This window comes from Perca flavescens, chromosome 9 (assembly GCF_004354835.1).
Source record: "Perca flavescens isolate YP-PL-M2 chromosome 9, PFLA_1.0, whole genome shotgun sequence".
Lineage (NCBI taxonomy): Eukaryota > Metazoa > Chordata > Actinopteri > Perciformes > Percidae > Perca > Perca flavescens.
The window spans coordinates 34,122,279-34,145,450 of record NC_041339.1 but is presented as its reverse complement, the minus strand read 5'-3'; the positions used below and the strand labels follow the sequence as shown (position 1 = coordinate 34,145,450).

General features: G+C 40.1%; 1 protein-coding gene and 1 long non-coding RNA gene across 3 annotated transcripts; both read right to left on the bottom strand.

The window, feature by feature from the left end:
• Positions 1-3,526: 3,526 nt before the first annotated feature.
• Positions 3,527-14,069, bottom strand: atpaf1 (ATP synthase mitochondrial F1 complex assembly factor 1). Of its 2 annotated transcripts, XM_028587658.1 has the most exons (10): positions 13,827-14,064; positions 10,829-10,937; positions 9,580-9,642; positions 9,180-9,257; positions 9,023-9,085; positions 8,851-8,901; positions 7,390-7,437; positions 6,610-6,705; positions 5,504-5,611; positions 3,527-4,105 (listed from the first exon to the last, which is right to left on the bottom strand). In XM_028587658.1, exons 1-10 carry the CDS (start codon positions 14,039-14,041, stop codon positions 3,923-3,925), a joined length of 1,014 nt encoding a protein of 337 aa, XP_028443459.1. In that variant the 5' UTR covers positions 14,042-14,064; the 3' UTR covers positions 3,527-3,922. The 2 variants fall into 2 exon arrangements, with proteins under 2 accessions (XP_028443459.1, XP_028443460.1); XM_028587659.1 differs by lacking the exon at positions 9,180-9,257 and having other exon boundaries at positions 13,827-14,069.
• Positions 14,070-19,292: 5,223 nt separating this feature from the next.
• LOC114562195 (uncharacterized) lies at positions 19,293-22,407 on the bottom strand. The gene is made up of 3 exons (XR_003693449.1): positions 22,326-22,407; positions 21,123-21,259; positions 19,293-19,589 (listed from the first exon to the last, which is right to left on the bottom strand). It is a non-coding gene; the product is annotated as an uncharacterized LOC114562195 (long non-coding RNA).
• Positions 22,408-23,172: the final 765 nt, after the last annotated feature.

Genomic DNA, 23,172 nt, shown 5'->3' with positions numbered 1-23,172 from the left:
CTCTCGCACGCGCAGAACGTACGCTCAAGTCGCCGTCGCTTTGGTGTGTTCCGAGGCACTTTTTGGACCTCGGGGAGCCGACTGATCAGTCAAACTGGCTTTTCGGTCGACGGTCAGCCATCCGATTGGTGTGTCAGGGCCTTTACTTAACTTTACACAAAACCTATGTATTGTAACATGAAGTGTTACAGAAAACTGTAACCGTCCCCTTTTTAAACTCTCCAGATCTGGATCAGTTCATTCACGGATACTCTACGTTGTCCTTAACGTAAGATAATAAGTTTGTGTTTAGTTTTGTCATTTCGGATGATTAAGCACTTCAGAGGTTTTGATCCAATGTTTTGTAGTTTGGGTATTTTTAAATGCACTGTGAATATGGAAAATGACAAATCTCTTGTTTATAATGTAGTTCTGACCTGATGGGTTAATAATGAACACGAAACACTCGCACAGAGCAGTTGTATGTATTTGAAATGAAATGTGATACTGAGAGATGTGGTGTCCACTGTGTTTTCTATTAACTGATATTAGGGATGGACCGAATCCAGATTTTTGGAGGTTCGTCCAAATACCGAATCCACTGGTTAAGATTCTGCCGAATCCTCCTCCCATCCTCAGTCCATTAACACAGTTAACACATGAATGAAGTAAACAAATGGTTAACAACGACCAGCGTAGCGCGCGTAGTGCAAGCGTAGTGTTCGGTGGAAAAAAATTCGGCAGAAACCGAACTCCGTCAAAAAGCCCAATATTGGAAGCCAAATTCTGGATTCAGTGCGTCCCTATCTGATATCTATTGTTTCCTTAATGGTTTCTGAGAACGGTCCAGACACTGTACTGTATGTCACAGCCAGCCAATATTAGGAACAATAGATGAGATGTTAGTTGAAAAAAAATGTTCTTTAAATTAACATTGTTTGAACTTTTTGTAAGATTTTGATATAACTAGAAATGTGAAAAATTTAGCACATTACTGTTTTGATCCAGCAAAAAATGAATGCTGTTTTTTTTTTGTGTGCCATGGCTTGTGTTTTTGTGTTTTTATTTTTTTTCTTCTTTCTGTACAATGTTTGTGATAAGTACAGAAAGCCAGAGAGGACAAACAGTGATTTCTCATGTCATGTTTCCACGTGATCACAACAATTGACCTGTAATGTGTTTTCGTTTTCTGTATTCATGGAAGAAAGTTTAGCGATCACAATAAAAAGAAAAAACTGTTGACAATTTAAGCCAAGATTGCAATAATCATGCTCATAATCATGGAATTAATTTCTTGATTTCATGTTGTGATCACAAAGAAACTTCCTGGTACAGTCGTTCCTCTTCAGCTTCCTGTACTCAGTGAGTGAGTGAGTGAGTAAATGTTTGAGGAGTGTTGTGAAGAGGAATATGGTTTCCTTCCATTTGTGTTTTTGACTGAATATCTGACCATCCCCTTAATGACTGAAATTGGGGATTTGCACTGTATTTTTTCATGTAGCCTATAAATACAATAAAAGTGAATAATGAACCACTGTCAGCTGGATCTGCTTGAATGTTCACTCGACCCTCTCACCAAAACATACCTTATAACGACAGTACACGTTATATAGTCTATACAGTAAATACAACCGCAGACATTTCTCTATTACACAAGGGAATGACAGAACTAGATTATTGCTTCCTAGGCGTTTAGTTTTTGGTAGTTAGCGGATGTTTACGTTTTGAGGGTGCACGTGACGAACATTTGTATCTTAGGTTTTCATCGTACTTCTGATATATACTTCACACTGCTTTTACCACATATATGCAGTCATCACTACTTGAGGATCCACCAGGAAGCTATTTTGTACCTTCTTTTGTACCAAGTTAACTCACTGCTGCCAAACTGCATTTACGGAAAGCTTAAATTCAGAGAACTGCTAAAAATGTAACACTGAAATGAAGAAAATTTTGCAGTGTGAGCTGTATAATTTGACCACTACAGTGCATTAAATCATTTCTGTCTAACTTCTAATAATCTGGGCAGTTCTTATGTGTATTTGAATGCCTGAATATGGTCATGGAGGTATGCTGTCGATTTCCTTTCTGTAGGAGATGGAGACCCCTCCTCACAGTCTCGTCCATACTCTGCACTGACTCAGATGCCTGTCTCAGAGACAACCTCCTCCTACTCGTCCTTCTGGTGCTGAACTAAATTAAAAATGTAAAAATACAGACGTAAAAACAAACCTCCAAAGTTTATATGTAACTGTTAGCTTAGGCTGTGTAACTGAATTGAAATTCTATTCAGGGGTTAGGATTATAAAGTCATAGTATGAAAAAATTATAGTATAGTATGTCATAAGACACAGTGGGTTACAGTTGAGATCTGTTCAATGGAGCAAGAAACTGGTTAGACAGGTTCCCTGATCTCAGCAATTCAATATTAGTACAACTATTGCTACAGAAAGGAATAAACTATGAAGAAAAACACTAAGTTGTAACAAACCGAAACTATCCTTTAAACAGATGGCTACCTTGCTCTAGAAAATTCTGTGACAATTGACAAATCGGGAGCTTGCCTATGTTCCCACATTTGTACGATTATTTTTCAAAATTAGACCCCATGCTCCCACATTTCCTTTTTCATAAATTTGTATCAGATTTGATCCCCCTAACCCTGGGAGGATAGCTTAAATTGAAGGGAAATGTAGGAACACAAGACCTCATTTTAAAAATGTCCTAGAAATGTGGGACCATAGGGCCTAATTTTAAGAAAAATCTTAGAAATGTGGGAACATAGGGGCTAATTTTAAGAAAAATCTTAGAAATATGGGAAAATAGGGCCTGATTTTAAGAAAAATCTTAGAAATGTGGGAACATAGGGCCTAATTTTAAGAAAAATCTTAGAAATGTGGGACCATTGGGCTGTGGGAACATAGGGCTGACCCTGACAAACCACTATCACCCCTGCCCCACTAATCCTGGTCTGATGTAGATTATAGCATAAACCTACTTGCACCAAATGCAAAATTATCTATTGTGACAGTTTTACAGTAGATACATAACAGGGTCCATACACACAGTTTAGAGACAAATCAACACGTATCCTATTTTCCAAAAAGCAAGTGGCTTTAACAGTAAAAGTTGTCCCGGTTGTCCATAACCACAACCCTGGGGAGAAGCTGATATCATGGCTACGTGGAAACTTTACAGGGTTTGGTGGTTATTATTTGAACTCACGAAGCTAAGGACGAGAGGCCTACCGTAGTCCTCGACTCCAGGCGCCGCTCCTTGGACCAGCTCGCTCCTCGTTGCCGTTACAAACAGCGCCGACACTCAGTTGTTAGTTCCATTTGTAGACAATCAAGACGCGGACATAACATTAACACAACTTGGTGGGGGAAATGTCACGACAAATTAGAAACACATCCTCCTCTCACCGACTCTCCGGCCATTTTCAAAAATCGCCTCGTACGTACTACAGACGAACGCACCATGCAGTACCTGCTGAATTACAGCATTATGTGGAATATCTCAGCATGAAAGCAGTCAGATTCAAAGATTTGGGATTTTGCAGGGGATTTATTAAACGTCATTTTGGTTTTCAGGGATAGCTACTGGGCTAACAAAGTACTTCAAGCCCGGTCTAATATGGAGGGAAGGATACAGAGGGGTTTATTTATCATAGAACTGATACCACATACCAATACCACATTATTCTTCTGTGGTTACAAATGTACGCACAATGAAGATGTGTAGCAGCGGTCATATGATCAAGTCCCAGACAGAGTTTATGAGAAGCTTCGGATGCGCCTTTAAATTATTTTGCAGTACAGTACGAGGAATAGGTGTATCCACTGCCGCACACATCTCTCTGTGACTTTAAATAAACACCGACAGTCCTGGGACTCCGACCGTAGGCCAGCTGGTTGGTGACCTGGCTCCGTCTCCGGTCTCCCTACGATCCCCCGGTGTGGACCGCCGACCCCAGGCTGCTCTGTTCCAGCTCTGCTATCACCGACATGTGTTTGAAGTCCGCAGGGTGGTGGTTGAATGTCTCGACCAATCGGTACGTCTCCTGCCTCTGCGTGCCGTAGAACATCTGCACCTGATTGGCCAAGCACTGAGCCTGGTGCACGGTCTGCGGAGACGAGGGACAGACGGTTTAACATCCGAGCCAACATTTGGAGTCTTTGAATGCATCGGTCTGTCCAAGACTGATACACTACACGGTCGATAGTATGAGGACACCTGAACATTACACCTGTGTGCAATTGTTCAGGGCCGTCCACACCAAGAACTAGAACTATAAATATATAGTTTTAAAAATTGTTCGGTTACACTTTACTTGAAGGTACACCTACCGGTCAACAGTTTGGGGGTCACTTAGAAATTTCCATTCCACTCCATTATAGACAGAATACCAGCTGATCTGAGTGGGTGGCTGATCTTTAATGCAATATCTACATAGCCCATTATCAGCAACCATTCATCCAATGTTCCAAAGGCCCATTCTGTTTACTAATCTGATATCATCTTAAAAGACTAACTGAGAAAACATTGGAGAACCCTTTTGCAATTATGTAAGCACATAATGTAATCTGAAAACTGCTGCCCTGATAAAAAAAAAAAACAATGCAACTGATCTCAGCTGGTATTCTGTCTATAATGGAGTGGAATGGACATTTCTACGTGACCCCAAACTTTTGACGGGTAGTGTATCTACATAAGAGTGACATGACACTGTCGTGAACGTGTCATAAACATAAACAAGTCATAATGTAGATACCTTTAAGTAAAGGGTTACCAATTGTTCTAACTCAAGTGGATGGCGGAGTCCACGCCACAACCATAATGACAACTGCAGCGGCGAACGATATCGTTCAGGGAGATTTGATGAACGACAGAAACACTGACAGCCAATCAGAATCCATCTGAACTTACAACAGGACACGGCCGAGAGAGACACTGCGGAAAGATTGGTTTCACACAGGTCAGTGGCGTGGCGTGATTTTTGTATTTTTTAAACATTGGTACTTAGAAAGCATTTCTCATGTCGCAGAAACTGCTGAGGGTAAATCTGGTGTTTTGGATGCGATTATCATACCGTCGGCGTTTTTTGTTGCGGTGCTCTGCATAACATGTACCTGAATTCCCGAATACGTAAGACATTCTGACAGAAATTCCTGTAATCGTATGTTGCAACGTTTGCTGTAATCAGCGTATTTTGTATTATCAGCTGGAGCGTGCAGTGCGTGCTCGACGCCGCTGTTTACAGAACGTTAGCGTTGAGCAGCGTGGATGCTCACTTCGTTATAGTCAAAGTTATGGTTATAGTTATCGTTGTTGGTGTGGACGGGCCTTAAATGGCATTCCAAAACCATGAGCATCAATGTGCTGCTGATCTACGCGACGGCCAAAAGCCCGTGGACACCTCTGCCCACATCATGTTGGCCTACAGTGCATGTGATCTGAAAATAATGGGGCCAACACACAGGTCGGCTCCATTAATAAGAATGGCAGCAGGTGAAGGGCTTACTATGAATTTGGGGTCCAGCTCGGCCGTCATGAGGACCACGCCCTTCTCGTCCTTCAGGTCTGGGTAGTGGTAGAGGATCAGCTGACTGGGAGCGTTCTCACCCAGCATCTGGACACCAACAGGGAGAGAAAAGCTGGAATTAAGGCTGCGTTTAGGGTCGGCCGTCCCGAAGGTCTTTCTATGCATTTTGAATGGGGGTAGTGCGTTTAGGCTGCAGCGGGGGTTTGCCCCAGGGGGCCCAAACAAACGCAGCGGGCCTGTGGGCGAAAAGTTGAGACCGACTCAGACAGACGGACTTGTCGATGTGTTTTGAGGCGGTGTTGAGAGTCCCGTACAGGAACCAGGACACATCACTGCCTCTATTGCTGCCACAAGAAACGAAACGCAAGCACTGAACTAGGGTTGGGTACCGAAATCCGATTCCACTATGGAACCGGTTCCATAGTATCAGAATGCAAATTTCGGTTCCACTTAAAGTGTCAACGGAAATATTTTCCCTCTGTCGCTCCGAAACGGACGGAAACATATCACACTTTCTCTTTCTTATTATATATTTAAGTACTTTAAAACGTTAATATATTGTTACAATTAAATAATTTTCAATAAAAAAAAAAAACTCTATAAAAAGAGCCTTTCTTTGATGCCATTTTTCAGTTTTTGAAGAATCGGTTTAGGAATCGGAATCGTTTTAAAAGCACCGGTTCGGCATCACATTCCTAAAAATCCAAACGGTACCCAACCCTACACTGAACCACCCGGGACTTTGTGGAACAGTGGAATGTTTCCTCCTCGTCTCTTTTCTTTCTCTCCTTTGAAATGAAGCTGCCTTCAATTGTGAAATAAAAAGTCTACTTGTGCTACGACAGGACGTCTCATTGAAACTCCCACTTAATCCTGACGGGACTCGTGTTGGGCTTAAAGCTGCCATTCATAACGTCGCCTCATCGATGCCGCTGTGCAGTGAAAACGTGCTATCAACGATCTCCGCAGCGTGGACACAAAGTGATTTAGGGATGAAGGGAGCACTTGGAAGCTGTGCTGCTAGAAGCCCAGAGAGTGCCAGGCTTTCCCAGCCGCATGTGAAGGCACCGTGGGATTTGGCTTACCTGGACATTGATGAGGGAGGTGAAGTGGAGCTCATGTCCGGACCACTGACCCAAGAAGAACTCGTAGCCCTCCCTCTGAGGCAGAGCGTAGAGGAACTGAGGAGCAGGAAACCACACACAGACGCTGATTAAAAACAGCGTTTTTTGTGATTAACAAATTATAATTTTTTTTTTTTAACATACAACTCGCAACATGACTGTGATGATAGTTAAAGTTAAGAATTTAATGAAGTTGTTTATGATGCCCCCACCCCTCCTCCTCATCACCACCCACCCATACAGATGTATAAATGACATCACCACAAGCCCATCACACACGTCTCCCCGTAGGACAGAGCTTCCTAGGAGCCCCCCCAGAAAGATCAGGTACTTTACCCATTTTATATTGCAGACGTCCAATCTGGCAAACCGTTTATATGACATTTTTTTTCAAATGCCGTCAGCCCGAGCCGTCTCACAAGCCCCCTCCTGGACTGACGGCACCCCTTCATTCTTCCATCCTCTTAAAATAAAATCTGTCTGGCTATCATTAAACTAGTCTGGACCCAGATTCGTATGTGCTCAGCCATCCCGCTTAGGATGGACTCCTCACCCAGAACAAATAGCCTCGGGCTGGATGAAACCTGGGTCCCTGCGACCCGACATAGGTTGTCATGTGATGTAAAACAATTCTACAAAATATCACAATGTTTTTGTTTTTGGTTATAATGACTGATAATACAGTTGAGTTTCTGCAGCTCTTCATCACCAATGTTTCAGTGTGAGCGGCGGTGATCTTACCATCGGGCACGACTTGGATCTGCTCAGAATCACCTCGTACATCTGTGTCTGCAAAATGAGGGAGACAGGTTATTAGATCATTAGCAGACACGTTCCAGAGTGTGTTCTTTGTTGGATCTATAAACCTTTTTTTTAACCTAAAAAGTCATTTTTATCAAAACATCTTCTATTTAAAAGGGGGTACTTTCCATAAGATCTCAATGCAAATCAAACCAGCTATTAGGCTAACTGAAATAAAACCATGCCAATCTCTAGGTATGGTGAAGGGTATGTGATGATGTGGGGGGGCTATTTTAATTCCAAAGGCCAAGGGAACTTTATCAGGATGCATAGTATCCTGGATCCATGAAATAACTGGTGTTTGAAAATAAAAATCTGCCTGCCTCTATGGGAATTTAACATAGGGGTGTGTATACTTATGCATGTATTTTAAGGAAGAAAATGTATTTATTTACAATACATTATTCATTCACAAAGAAAATTGCTGTCCTTAAAAGTTGGATATTTCATATATATATATATATATATATATATATATATATATATATATATATATATATATATATATATATATATATATATATATATAAATATACACACACATACATACATACACACATACATACATATATACATACACACACATATATACATATATACACACACACACACACACACACATACATACACATACATACACATCCATATATATATATATATGTGTGTGTGTGTGTTTGTGTGTACTATATATTTTATATATAATATATATTAGTGCTGTCAGTTTAACGCTTTATTAACGCCGTTAACGCAAACCCATTTTAACAGCATCAATATTTTACCGCAAGACTAACGTTCTTTTTGGCCTAGCAAACTTTGTAGTTTTTTTTTCACATGCAGTTGCAACAACTAGTAACGTTAGAAAAAACTACAACACCACACCGGATCTAGCTAGACCGGAAACAAAACAACAGGCATGCTGCACACACTGGTTTGGGCTCACGAGCCGGCCAAAGAGTAGTAGGCTAACATTACGTTTTGAGTGGATGGCGAGCGCGAGACGCCGAAATGGATGCCAATAAGATTCTGAATGGAAAGTTTACTTTTAAAAATTTGCCAAATGGTTCCATTGACAAGACCAAAGTGAACTGTGTGTTTTGTCGTTGTGAACTGAGCTATCATAGCAGCACGTCCAGTCTGAAATACCACTTGATGGCCAAGCGCACAGCTGATGGCCGAGCACACAGCTGATGCCAATTCTCCGCCCCCTCGTCAAAAAATTAATTATAAAATAATGGGACAAAAAGAAATCAAGGGACATTTAGAATAGAGAAAATGTGCAATTAATTGCCAATTAACTATGACATTAATGCGATTAAATATTTTACTCTACTACTATATATGTGATGTGATATGTGATTAAATGCATTAAATGTTGGGAGACTCTGTCGTGTTAAAACTCACCGGGATCACGGCGCTGATTGTGTCCTTGGTCGAATAATATTTCATCCAAAGCTGAGAGACGAACACAAAAGGTCAAAACGTAAAGAACAGTTTCAACAGTTGGAGATGGTTTCAGGTAGCACAGAAAACAACGGGACCATCGGTGGTTAAACTGCAGCTGACCAAGACTCACCTCTGCAATCTCCTCGCACGTCTTGTCCGCGATCATCTCCAGGTTCAGGATGGAGTCCAGCGTCTGAAGAACACATCACACAGTCTGGTACCAGAACACACTTCATCATAATCTAAGGCTGTACTGAATGTCCTGATCTTTTTTTGATTTTTTTTACATTCGAAGGAGGGCTTTTATTGGAGGTTTTCCAATGAAGCTTCGAATGTCTGTCGTCATATTTTAGGACGTCATTGCCCTAAAAAAAAACAACAATAAAATCCACAGGCAAAATCCTCACTTTGGTTACATAAATGTCATTTACGGTGCTGTACGTCTGTGCAATTAATGAAAATCTAAATCGTGATTACGATTTTTCACATCATTGTGAATTAAACAGCTCAGTGGTAGTTTGTTGACCATGAGTCCAAAAAGATTTGCAACTTTAGGACATTATTTTTTGTTCAGTAAAAAAGTAATCATGAGCAACCCTTAAAAAAAACATTAAAAAAGCAAACAGAATAAGTTTAAAGAGAACTAAAAGCAATATGATGTAAGACCAAGCCCATTAAACATCTCACCTTGTTCTTTGTGAAACCTCCGGACCCTCCCTCGCCGGCAGCCATTTTGTCCCTTTTCTCCAACTGCAAAGAACGTGAAGAAATGAAACCAGAGAAACATATTCTGTAATCCTTCTCCATTATGTAGATTAGAGATCCTCAACAGGGGGCCCTCAGAGATACTGCAGGGAGGGGACCAAATGATTGAAAGTTTTTTTTTTTTTTTACTAAAACATCTTATACTTTTATATAATTATAAATCAGCTTAATTGTGAGAAAACGCCCCATTAATGATAGGATTATCTGTATCTGTGGATGGCTATTTTCGTGACAACCTGACCTACAGGCCAGTCATCCTTAGGATTCACTGAGCCACATGTTTAACATTAAAACATGATAAAATCATGCCAACAATTACTATTTTAATAGCTTTTTTATGGCTGCCGCCGGCACCCTCGTGTGTGTATTTAGCTGATTGTGCTATATCTAAGATGCAGTTCCTGGAGGAGGACGCTGATTGGTGCGGCAGGCCACCACTGACCTGACTTGATGTATGAGAGTGTGAGGACGTGAGCCAGGGTTGAGCTTTAAAAACTGATATCCTTCTTGCATCTACCAGGTTTGTTTTGTATAGAGACAGTAGGTGCAGGGGTGCTGTGAGTATTGTGTTTGAGTTTCACCAAGTATGTTAGTTAGGGAGGATTTGGGTTTATCTTTTTAGTTTTAGTAATCTTCCTTTTGAGGATCTCTTTTTGTTATATTCTGTTTTTGATTTCCACAGCACCCCTTGGCCCATTTTCCCTGTTGTTAAGTTCTTTTTGCCTTTTCCTGAATAAATATCCTTTCAAATACCAATTACATCTGGTTTATGTTTGTGTCCTGATACCCCTAGACACTACGGGACGTAACATAAATGGGGGCTCGTCCGGGATATCTAAATTGATGCCTGGTGAAAGGATATTTATTGAAAGAGGGTAAGTGTACACATAATGTCTATGTGGGTAAAGGCAAATAATAGAACAGTTACAACAGTCTGGTACATTCAGAAAAGTACATCACTTTACCGTAATGCAGCCTTTAAAACCAGGAAAAGACAACACGTATGCCATATCCCGATATTATATCCAAAATCTAAGATGATATCTAGTCTCATATCACGATATCGATATAATATCGATACATTGCCCAGCTCTAATGTATCCTGTTGACTATTTTAAAAGGCAATTAAAGACTTGTGTGTGCTGTGTGTTGAGCCCAGCTGATACTCCACCTCTTGCTCCATGAGCCTGACGAACTCCGCCTGTTTTGAGTGTCCCAGCACTTCCTTCTTGGACTCATGACTTTTCTCCACTCGGGCCTTGAACTCCTGGGGTTTGGCGCTGAAAACAAGTCAGACATCAAATCAGTGAAATGCCAGCAACTTACAAAACGTCAAAGCCCCTCTCATTCTGTGGTGAGGTGAAATGCAACAATGATTTACAGTTCTAGAAAACCTGCCTTTTTTTTTTAAGTTAGTGACTCCCAAGATTTCCCAGAATACCTTGTAGCTAACTCAGAAAAGAGGCCTGGTCTTTTTGGAGCCCCACCATACTACTAGTTGCCTCTGACAAGGATATCATGTTTCCAGCTCAGTTTGCCTTTTTAGCAGAATTATGGAAAAACTACTGGCCCGATCTTAACAAAAACACAAATTATTTTTCACTTTCGTTAATAGGGCATTTGTGCTGCATTCATGGTGTGTCCATTTAATCGGAAAAATTAGTTCCCGACCGGGAATATTCACCTGAACGCCCCCTCAAGTCAGAACATTAACAGTGCTAGATAGGGCATGCCTTGGTGGAGGTCTGCCCTTCTAGTTTGTTATGTTTAATCTCATTAAATGGTAACTTCCATTTCTTTTAACTTATATTTTTGTGACAATCTTTGACATTGGTCCAGTATTAAGCAAGATTGCTGCAGTAGACAGCGGTGAAACAAGCTACAATGTAAGTGCAACTTGTATTTACCTTCACAAAAGTGCTTGTTTGGCCACTGACAGGCTCAGATTAATATTCTGTCCGACAACATTATGGAAAGGATTTCCAAGGAGGTCGACCTTTCTGTTAAAGAGTAAGATCCTTTTTTTAAACATATAAACATCCCCAAAATTGCTTTCGTTAAACTTCATTCAAAGTCGACAGAAACTAAATAAAACTATGAAAAGCCATTTTGGGTCGTCTTACCACTTTTCCAACCATCACAACTCTAGTTTTGGTTGAAATCAACAGATATCAGTCATCAAATTTACATGTGAAAATATGTTGGCTCTACACACGCTAAAAGTATTGTTTTTTTAAAATGGGAGTCTGGTGGGTTTAGCGCTAGCGACTTCAGAACTGTTTCTGGTTAAACAGAAAGGTCTTAAAGAAGTTTTAAAAAGGAGTATCTCTGTAGGCATCCTTTCCACAATGTTGTCAGACACTTAGAATAATAATCTAAATCTTTCAGTGGCAAAATAAAGCACTTTTAATCTAATCTCCAGTGTCCTTTCAACACAAAACCAGGAGAGTTCTTAAAAGCATCCTGCTTTCAAATGCTTCTGACAAAGAGTGGATTGTTTGTCATTTATTCGAGCAAAATCAAAACATTTTCTGTCCCATCTTCTCAAATGTGAAGATTTTGGCATTTCTTCCGTTTTGAATCTTTGGATATTGAAGATCTTTTTGGGTTTGGAACTTTTTTTAAGACAGACATAAGAAACTTTGTGATGTATATTTTTACTGTTTTCTGACATTGTATAGCAGAAAATGTTTTAAAGATGTAGGTATTATGAAAAGTGAAAGGCCCATTTTGCAAAGTAAGATTAACCATCAGTTGTGTACATCACTGATTAGGTGGGGATGTCAAGGGGAGGGTCCAATGAGCGTTAACCCCTCCATGCTCTCATAGGTCCGTGAATCAACAGTCTAGTCCTAAATTTAGCAAAACGCTACTTCTGGTGAAACACAGGTCATGATTAGGCTTGGTTACCGGTTACTGGTTCCAAGGTATGCCGCGGTTTGAAAATGTCACCGTTTCAAAACTACTACAATTTTCCGTCATATGTGCCGTTGTTTTTTTATGAGTCTTCAAGTGTAGAAAGTCAGAAATCCCTCGCCTTGACAGTGTGCAGTGAAATGCATTGCATTGTCTTCAACAAAGACATTTCAAAATAATACATTTCAAAGCTGTAATTGCAATACAGCAATACCGTAAAACCGTGCTATTTTTGCTGACGGTTATCATACCGTCAGAATCTTATAGCGGCCCATACCTCGTCATGAGAGAAAAAGTCTGATGTAAATGTTAACATGTCAAACATGGATACACTGCTCGGTGGTTTGATCAGAAAAGGGTTTATTGCCACAATAAGTTACACTTACATGGAACTTGCCTTGGTGAATGGTGCGTAATTATGATTTTTTTGGCTTTTTCCCCATTTCCTTTATTGTGTTATACATCTTTTTTTAGAAAACACTGTTCACAAACTGCTCCAAACAGCTCTATTGTAGTCCAGCCTTTACTTCAGAGACAAACGTGGTCAGTTTGTAACACGTTATAATGCTCGCCTAGCTGCTAGCGTGGAATGCTCTCATACTCTGCTTCTGACTGGCTAGTAGTCTTTACCTAGGTACTGTCAGGGCACGCCCTCATACTCTGCTTCTGACTGGCTAGTAGTCCTTACCTAGGTACTGCACATGTGCGACTCCCAACAAAGATTGAACAGAAGTGAGATGTCTCACTCTGTAGCTAAAACAGAGAGCTCAACACACAGGGTGAAAAGAGGCTGCAGCAACGTGCAGTACAACAAATACATGGTGTTTTTTGAAAATTAAACCATGTAAACCTATTCTGATATAACCTCTAAATACAATTATGAACCTGAAAATGAGCATGATATGAGCACTTTAATATGAAACAAATATACACACACAAAATAACTGTTTTGCATAAGAAAATAGAGCCTGAAGGGGTTAAGTGAAGAATGTGCAAAACATATATTATATATAGTATCTGTAATGGGCAGATGTAGCCTAGTCCAGGATGAAGGTTAATGCCAAGTGTAGTGACTAGAGATGGGAACCTAATAACTACTATTTACACTTGGTAAAACAGTAAATAACCTTTTTTAAATGAGATTCGGATACGTAAGTGTAACATACTGTGGTAATAAACGCTTTTCTGATTGTGATATTGCGTTGTGTGGCTGTTAGCTCCGTTAGCTCTGTTAGCTACGTTAGCCCGCTAACCTGCGCAGCTTCTGGATCTTGTCCTGGTACTTGTTGTAGTACGGGTTCTGCTCCAGCTCCGGCTCCTTCCGCAATGAGAAGGCTCGGAACTGCGCCGGGACTAGCCCGGGGATCAGCGTCCTGATGCCGGTGGCCCTGACCGCTAACATCCCCCGGTACAAACAAGACATCTGTACGATGGCCGCCGCCATCTTTCCATCGCTCCCGTCCAACATCTAAAGTGCTCCGGCGGGGAACGGCTTTCAAACATTGGTTCCGAGTCCGACAAAAGTAATAAATGATTGTAATTATTTCTAGGCCTATTTTTTTTCCCCCAATGAAAACAAAACATAGTATAATGACATGAAGAGTAGTGATGAAAAAAGACATATGAGTAGTGATACAAAATATATATAATAATAATAGTACATAATATGAAATAAATAACCAAAACAAAATAATGTATTCAAATATAATATATTTTTTCTATAATCTTTATTATGTTGGGTTGTTTTGTAAATAAGCCCACCACTACCATCATTATTTGTCTCTCATGAAAATGAAGTTATTATTTTATGATTTCAATGAAGCAAGCTTGTTTTGTTAGGTGTTTTCATTCATGTTGCCGCTCTAACAGCCTCCACTCGGACTCAGTCTTTCCACCAGATGGTGAACCCGCTCCAGGGCTTCAGGGGATCTTGTCCAGCTATCAGTACGAGGTGTTGGTTGTGGTTGATGTCAGAGCTCTGCACAGACCAGTCAACTTCTTCTTGGGAAGAACTGGGGAAATGGGGCCATTGTCATGTTGAAAGGGTCAAAAACAAAAGTTAATTCATCATTGAGGTATTAGAGGCCCGGGTTGGATCAGTGGGTAGAGCAGGTGCACATATACTGAGAGGTATATACCTTGACACAGAGGTCCAGGGTTCAAATCTGACCTGTGACAATTTACTGCATGTCTTCCCCTTTCACACCTAGCTGTCCTGTCAACAATTAAAGGCAGAAAAACCCAAAAAGCTATCTTTAAAAATAATTTATTTTCATTGGAAGTAGGTTGACCAAACCAGCAAAGCACACTGAACACACATGTCCACTTCCTTACATAAGCCTTTCTCTGCCACCGCTAATCACACTTTCAGGTGGTTTTCAGAGGATTTTTTCAACGTATTCATACGTAAAATAAAAATGAGTAATGAATGACTTCAAAAATCTGCGCCAACTGTTTAAATGCTGTCCTGACATGCTGAGCCCACTGGAGGTCTCTATGTCTCTTCGTGGAGTACTGCCTGAATATCTTGCGTAAATCCATAGAAGGTGTTCCTCACTGATATTTGAACATGTCCGTGAATCACTGCAGCTCTCTACCTCCACTAACACGGCTCAGATCGACAAATAAATAAATACATGAGCAGATAAATACAGTAAACAATCTGCTCTAACTCTAACAGAGTAACTTACTGATGCGCTCATCTTTTCCTCTGCGTGTGTGTGTGTGTGTGTGTGTGTGGGCCCTAACAGACACCATGCGGTCTGTAAATTTAATGACATATGTGTGTGTGTGTGTGTGTGTGTGTGTGTGTTTCCCTGATGACTGTCTGAGTGCTTCTGTGTTTACTTCCACAGCAAATCATTTTTCTATCACTAATCAATAAACGAAGCAGCTGGGAGCTGTTCACTGTACACCTGGGTCCCAGCAGATGACGGTGGGGGCTGTGTGTGTTTGTATGTGTGTGTGTGTGTGTGTGTGTGTGTGTGTGTGTGTGTATGTATACACGGCAGCTGTTCACCTGATCACAGATATTGTTTTTTAGTGATGTAAGCTTAATTGAAGTTTCTAATGACAATGATGTAACTGCATGTTCCATTTTTTTTTTTTTTTGTTATTGCTGAATCCTAATTTTTCTAAAAGTAATTGAAATTGAATTGAACATTGAATTGAATTGAAGACTAGCTGGTCATCTAGGCGTCAGCTAATGGTGATCCTTATAATAAATACAAAATACAAATTGAATTGAAAGAAGGGGTGGCTCAGGACAAAGATATCTAAATGTAGATTGTAATCGGAATGCTGTTTATGACAAATATGTCACAAAATAGTAGCAGCTATGTTTTTGTACACCTGATGGGTTCTCCTCCTGTGTGATCCGTCTTCAGGTTTATTCCAGGCTGTTTCTTGTCTCTCTGTGGGTGTTTGTCTCCATCACTCAGACCTGATGTAAACTCACGGTATTTTGTGAAGCTCCATATTTCATTTTAGGATCGAGTGCTTCAGTACATCCGATCGTGAAAGCCTGTATGTATCTCTGATTTCATGGTTACCGTTTGTGTTCACCGTTCCCTGATCGTTGAGCAGATTGTCGTTTGGTGTTGACTTTAACCCTGGTGTTGTCTTCATGTCCACCATATCGGCAGCCTTTCCCGATGTGTGTGCAAGTGTGTGTGAGTGTGTGAGAATGTGTGTGAGTGTGTGTGTGTGTGTGTGAGAATGTGTGTGTGAGAGTGTGTGTGTGTGTTTGAGTGAGTGCGAGAGTGTGAGTGTGTGTGAGTGTGTGAGAATGTGTGTGAGAGTGTGTGAGTGAGTGAGTGTGTGAGTGAGTGAGTGAGTGTGTGTGCAAGAGTGTGTGCATGCGTGTGTGTGTGTGAGTGTGCGTGCGAGATTGTGTGTGTGTGTGTGTGTGAGAGAGAGAGTCTGTGTGTGTGAGTGAGTGGGTGTGTGGCGAGAATGTGTGAGAGTGTGTGTGTGAGAGTGTGAGAGAGTGTGTGTGTGTGTGTGTGTGTGAGTATGTGAGAGTGTGTGTGTGTGTGTATTTTTCTGGGTCAAAAAAAAAAAATTTGCTCGTCTTTTTAGTCAATTTTGTAGTATTTTTGTTACTTATTTAATTTGCCGCATTTTTTGGAACATTTTCGACACATTTTTCATTTTCCTTGCCATTTTTGAAGCTTTTTTGGACATTTTTGTAACATTTTCCAAGTTTTATCACTTTTTTTCAACGTTCTTTTATATAAAAAAATTAAAACGCTATAAAATTGAATTATACGTTCTTCAATGAAAGTAGTGAACTGATCCTTTATTTGAGCATTGTAGGGAACCATCCAGGTTTTTTTGTTTGTTGATAATTTGTTGAGGTAAACCCCAAATTTCTGAACTTTCTGAAAAACAGGTCAAATTAGACCCGAGGACAACAGGAGGGTTAAAGTGGTTGAAAACCACTTGTACCATGTATTACAAGAATGTAGGAGCCTAAATGCAGTTATTTACGTTTTTTGCCAATATTGGCATGCGACAATTTAAGTTCAATAATAATCCCAGAAGTAAAAAACAAAAGAAGATTGTTTCTACTCGCCCCAAAACACCCGAGAGCTGAGAAAACGAAGTCTTAGTGTTGTCCTTTTGTCATCATTTCAGTTTAACTTCTAACACAGCGTGTGAGAGTCTCAGAGTCACTTTAACGTTGGTGACACACACACACACACACACACACACACACACACACACACACACACACACACACAGGACTCCCTATGCTGTTACAGGTGACTCCAGTCATCGTTTAAAAGGATTTCAATAAGCCTGGAATAAGCCTGGAATAAGAACAATAAAACAAAATGAGACTATGCACCATTTCTACCCAGAAACAATAGCTGCAATAACAAATAATAAAAAATCAAGACAGATGACTATCAAATGAACAGCTGTTATTTGGGAATTTCTGGAATGAATTCACGTTCTTATTTTGCGTTCTGCAGATTTAAACACACATCTCCAGACACTGAACGCTTTCGATAATCTACTCTGTGATTCTGTGTTTTATTCCTCTCCTCTCACTGACCTCCCCCTCCCCTTCTCTCTCTCTTTCTCTCTCTCCCCCTGCATTCTCTCGCTCTCTTTGTTATGGGGGTCCTGCACGGAGGATGTATATTTTATGTGCGGCTCTGGAGGCTTTTACCATCAATTATAGAGAAACACTAAGCTCTCCATTTGCCGGACAGATGTTATTTTTTACTTAAGGAGAGAAAGGGGACTGTTCCATTATTCAGAGGTAATGCCGCTCACCAGAGAACAAATAAATAAATGAATAAATAAATAAAGCAACAGCAAAAAAAAAACCACAAACATTTGGTACACTGCTCCCGCGTGCTCAGACATGTAACGCAACAGCCGACACACACACACGCACAGATTTCCTCTGTGTTCAGCCTCTAAGTGCCTTCCATGTAATAAATATGGAACAGCTGCTTTATTATTTCATTTTTTATTTAATCTGCTTCTCCCCAAAGTATTTCAAAAAATAACAGACACACAAGGCAACCTTCTTTTGTTTTTTTTTAGCTTGTGTAAAAATTGAAGTTCTTCAAAGCTGAAATATATGGTACAAATTTGGGTAATAAAAAGAAGGAAATGTCGACCAAATACAGAGCAGAATTAAACATATTTCAGTTTTTAAAATTTGAGATCTCCACCTATCTAACGAAAACGTTTGTTTCAACATTAAGGGGGGACAAACCTTAACCGGGGTGTCTGCTGGTTGTCCACGAGGAACTTTTGAGCATCAAACGCTTAATTCCCTGCATTCTGGGGAATTTTTCTGTAACAATTTGTGCCTTTTCTGCATGCAAATGTCTTTACACATGTAAACATTATTATTAACAATGAATTCATGCAGATTCAAAACCCCCCCCGATTAATCAAAACCGGCTGGGGTGATGAAGTGAAAGAATTTAAATGCTATGGCAAGCAAATATTTGTTGTTAAAGGGCAATTCTGGCGCAAAATGAACCTAGGGGTTATTTACAGATGCGTACCCACTCGGTCATTCTCTGGGACATGTTTTCATGCTAATCGAATGTGTTTGTAGTTTGAAACAAGCTAGCGTGGACCGCTGATTAGTTTACAACGCTAGTATTCAGGGCACAGGGAAAATAAAAACACACAATACTTTATATCACTAACAAGGCTCAAATATCACCAAACTTCCACGGTAGCATAATGAGGGTCCCTAAATGTTAACCGAAGCATTGAGAACTTTGTAAGTGACTTTTATGCACATCATGTCTTTTTTTAAATATTAGTTTTTCTAAAAAAATCCTAATAAATCGCCTTACGCACAGTATTGAAATATATTTCAATATATTGAATCGTGACCCATGTATCGTGATACGTATCGTATCGCCAGATTCTTGCCAATACACAGCCCTAACCATTGTAAATAAAAAAGGATTATCTTGTATTCTGCACTATAATTACATACCTGAAGACAAGGCTTTGAAAGAAAATATAGCCCAACTGAATAGTTAAATAAATAAATAAAAATAAAGAAAATATGATGTTTTGTTAAATAGCCCAAAAGCTTTGGTGGTTAGTCAAAAGTGTACGCGGGGTGCGTGTATTTGCTGGGCAAAGTTGGATTCATGACCTCCGTATTTAAGATCCTGTCTACAGCCCTGACACTCTCATTATATTTATCATTTTATTAAGGCTACATGAAAAGATGTTTGTAAACGATAACGTATTTGATAAAGAAAGTGTCTTTAGTTACAGCTAACAGCTCATGTTTGTTTAAATCTACATAAAGAAGTCTTCAACCAGTCATTCATTACAAAATAACTGAATCATGCCGAGCAGTTAAACTTTGTGCAAGGCTTTTTTTAAATTATGGCAGAGATTCCACAGTTACCTAAGACACCAAATAGGTCAGACTTGATATTAGTAAAATGTGTGTAAAATGACACAAGACCTCCAGTCTGTTGGATCAGGTGCAGAACCGGTATGGTGTTTGAAGAAACCTATAAGGGAGGATTTTAGGAGGTCAAATATGTCAGAATATCTGAGATTAAATACATGTATTCCGCAGTCCTGAAACCAGCTATTAATATCTGAATTCAATACCTGCCTTCGGACGTATTTTACATATAATTAAGCTCCTAAAATCTTGATATTCACCTTAACATTCTGCAAACCCTACATGTCTTGCTCATCATTTTATACTAATATCACAAATATTCCCAAATATTTCTAAACTTACCTTTGGAAAGTTTGAAGTAATGCATCCTCTAAAAAACTCGATATTTTCCATAAACTAACTAAGGTTGGGAAATGTATTTTATCCAATCCCTCTGAAAGTATCACATCGTGTATTCTGTTTAAGCATGTTCCTCTGCAGTTTATACTGAGCATTTCTTTTTAATTTTAAACCTCTACATCAACATGACAGCTAGACAAACATCTGCTGATGAAGATCATGTGTTATGATAGAAAGCGCTAAAACAGCTGCTCAATGGACGTATCTACGTTTTCTTCACTAAGAATGTTTTTTTTTTCATGGCTGCATCATTTCACCAAAGACTAAATATTCCAGACGTCTTTTGTGCGTCATTTTCTACCCATTTCCCAAACATTTTGCCTGATATTTTTGGACACCTTGGGATCTTTAAATAAATTTCTGTGGGTCTGAACAAATGTTTTGGCTACAGCATGCATTTGTAAGGAGTCCACGAATCCAGCAGATCAGTGGGGCTTAATCTCTTCTTTGGTGGCGGGAAAATAAAAATAAAAAGATGGCCAGGACATCTACAATATTTCTATTTGATGTAATGATGCAGCCATTAAAAAAACAAAACATGGTGGTTGAATATTTCACATGGTATAATCATTAGTCAGCGTTGGGACAAGTAGATCCAGAGTAGAGTGAATATGTGATGTTGGTATTCAGTGTCGAAAACAAGCTGTTTCCCTTAATTAAAAGAACCAGAAGTGGGAAATAAGAGTCTAGGAGGCAACGCCTCAAAATGCATGATTTTTCCTCCAGATATTACAAAAAAAAACATTGTGCTTCATGTATCCATGTGCGGTCTCCGTCTGCCACGTTGCCGTCGGTCTGAGTGTGGAACGAGTGCGATGCGGTTTGATTTCAAGCCTTGGGGTTTTTCGGGGTCTTGGGACCACTCACTTACTCTCCCTCAGGCAGGCTGAAATCGCACCCCTGGGCCGGTGGATGACCCTTATCCACACACACACACGCACACACACACACACACACACACACACACACACACACACACACACACACACACACACACACACACACACACACACACACACTCATACATACACTCAGTGAAAAAGGGTCAGGCTTGGCAGAGGAATCCCACCGTTTTAGAGAGGGATCCCATTAAATGTGCATGAGTGTGTCTGTCTAGGAATCAAGACAACCGCTCTGCTGCTCAGCTGATAGCTCTGTATGTGTGTGTGTGTGTGTGTGTGTGTGTGTTTATTCATGCACAGAGTTACTAAGGCATCCTGTGGCGTGCATCACTCACTTTCTGCTGGGCACATCAAGGAGCTGTACAAGGGTTGTATAAAATCAGAACGTTTTTGCAGCTTTGTCTCCAGGTTTCAGGTTCTTCATGTTCATCTTTAAGCCGACCTTTGACCCTGGATCACACGGTGAACCACCCTGCAAAACACACAATCTTCGCATCTTTAAATCACGTTAAAATCCAGAGAAAATGAATGGCACACCCAGGATACATGGCAGTGATGGAGGTGAGGGGTTTATGCACTTGGTTTTTATGGCACGGATCCATCTTCTTCCTCTTTGGCTACAGGAGCTTTCTTCTGGCTCAGAACTCAAATGACAACATTTTGCATTTACAATAAAAGAAGATCCAAACACTGACCCCGCAGTACGGCACCAGAGAAATGAGTAAAGATGTTGGAGGATGCAGCGAAAAAAAGAAATGGGATTAAGGGAAATGAGAAGTAGTCCGCACACTGAATACTGCAAGAGCAAATGTCTTTTTGGACAAGGACATTATCCCCCGACTTTATTTTAAAAGTGAGATTAAGCATCACTACTTATATCAGCATCCCCAAAAAATTCTGAAATAGCAAAACATATGAAAACATTTCAGCATTGAAGTTTTTAAAATTAAAAAATATCTTCAGAAACACGCAACTGTTATTATTAATCTAATCTAAAAATAAAAAAAAACCTAGACTGGGGTCATTAATTAAAAAATAAAAATAGCTTACTAATGGAACATATTACTAAGATTTTTTTTTTAATTTAGACAGATTTCTAAATGAAATCATCAGTAAAAAATCAAATAAAAAAATGTAGTTAATATTATCAAAAGATTTAAAAAAAGACTGATTATGTAGCCTACACACACGTAGAATATGTTACATGTGCAAATCAAGTCAGAGACGGGCAGACTAATAAAACCTAATTTGACATGCAAATATTAAAATGTGGTGCATGAGAATTTAATGTCCATTTAGTGTATCGACTCTGTAAACAGTAGGCTAGTAGCCTTCTTATTCACATGTATTCATATTAGCAAAAAAAAAGCAACAACAACAAAAAAGAGCAAACACTGACCAAGTTTAGTAGCCTGTGTGTTCCCTCCGACTCATTTCCGATCCATTCACGTCTTTTTAAACCCACGAAGATACAAAATAGACACATGAAAAGGTTTAAAACTCACTCTCACAGCAAACAAATTGTTTGTTTGTCTCACCTAAACATTTGGTTTGGTCCTCCGCGGTCGGTGCTACACGCAGCGGTGTGATGTTGAGATCTGCGCCGAGCAGAGAGAGAGCTCTGCGGCACACTGATGCTGCTGCTGCCGCCGCCGGGCCGCGGTTCCTCCTCCGGCCGGCAGGCGGCGCTGCTCGCAAACAAACCCGGCGGGGCCCCGGAGGCCACGGAGGGGCAAAAGGCTGACCAGCAGGTCCACATCCTCACAACAGACTCAGAGCACAGAGAGCTCCTGAAACAAACAAAAACCCCACATCTTCGCAGTGGTGTAGTCTAATTTATTGTAGTGGGTATATTGTACTGTATATAAATATATTGGCCTATACATATGAGCCAGTATCTGCCTTTGGCATATCATAGTGGGGGGGTCTGGCTGTCCTCCCCCAGGGTTATTTTGAGTGTCAAAGATTTCATTTCCTGCATTCAAATAACTTTTATTCACCAATGTACGGTGGAAATACCTTTATTTAGCCTATGCAAAGAAGAAAAACACAGATGAACATTCAAAATATATCAAATATATAATGGAAAGTATGTTGCTGCGTGTCATTGGTCATTTTTAAGTGGGTATATGGAAATCCTGGAGCTGTGTACCGCGTATACCTGCGTATCACGTAGACTACACCACTGCTAAAGAAAAAAGTGGCAAAGGAGTGCTTCTGGTATATCCTTCTAACCACCGGTGCTCATGGAAGGGAATGAAGTACATGGAAAGGAGGAAAAATGTTGACTAAAAAACGTCATAAAAAAACACATGAATATAATACATATATATGTATAGGCCTACAAATATCTGGGAGTCATGATAGATCACAATCTATCATGGA

Bases quoted from the DNA above. Each gene is read 5' to 3' on its own strand.
- atpaf1 (XM_028587658.1), bottom strand. From the start codon at position 14,041: ATGTTGGACGGGAGCGATGGAAAGATGGCGGCGGCCATCGTACAGATG. The intron at 10,938-13,826 runs GTTAGCGGGCTA...ACTTGTTTTCAG, and splicing joins AAGATCCAGAAGCTGCGCAG to CGCCAAACCCCAGGAGTTCA. The intron at 7,438-8,850 runs GTGAGTTTTAAC...CTCATTTTGCAG, and splicing joins CAATCAGCGCCGTGATCCCG to ACACAGATGTACGAGGTGAT.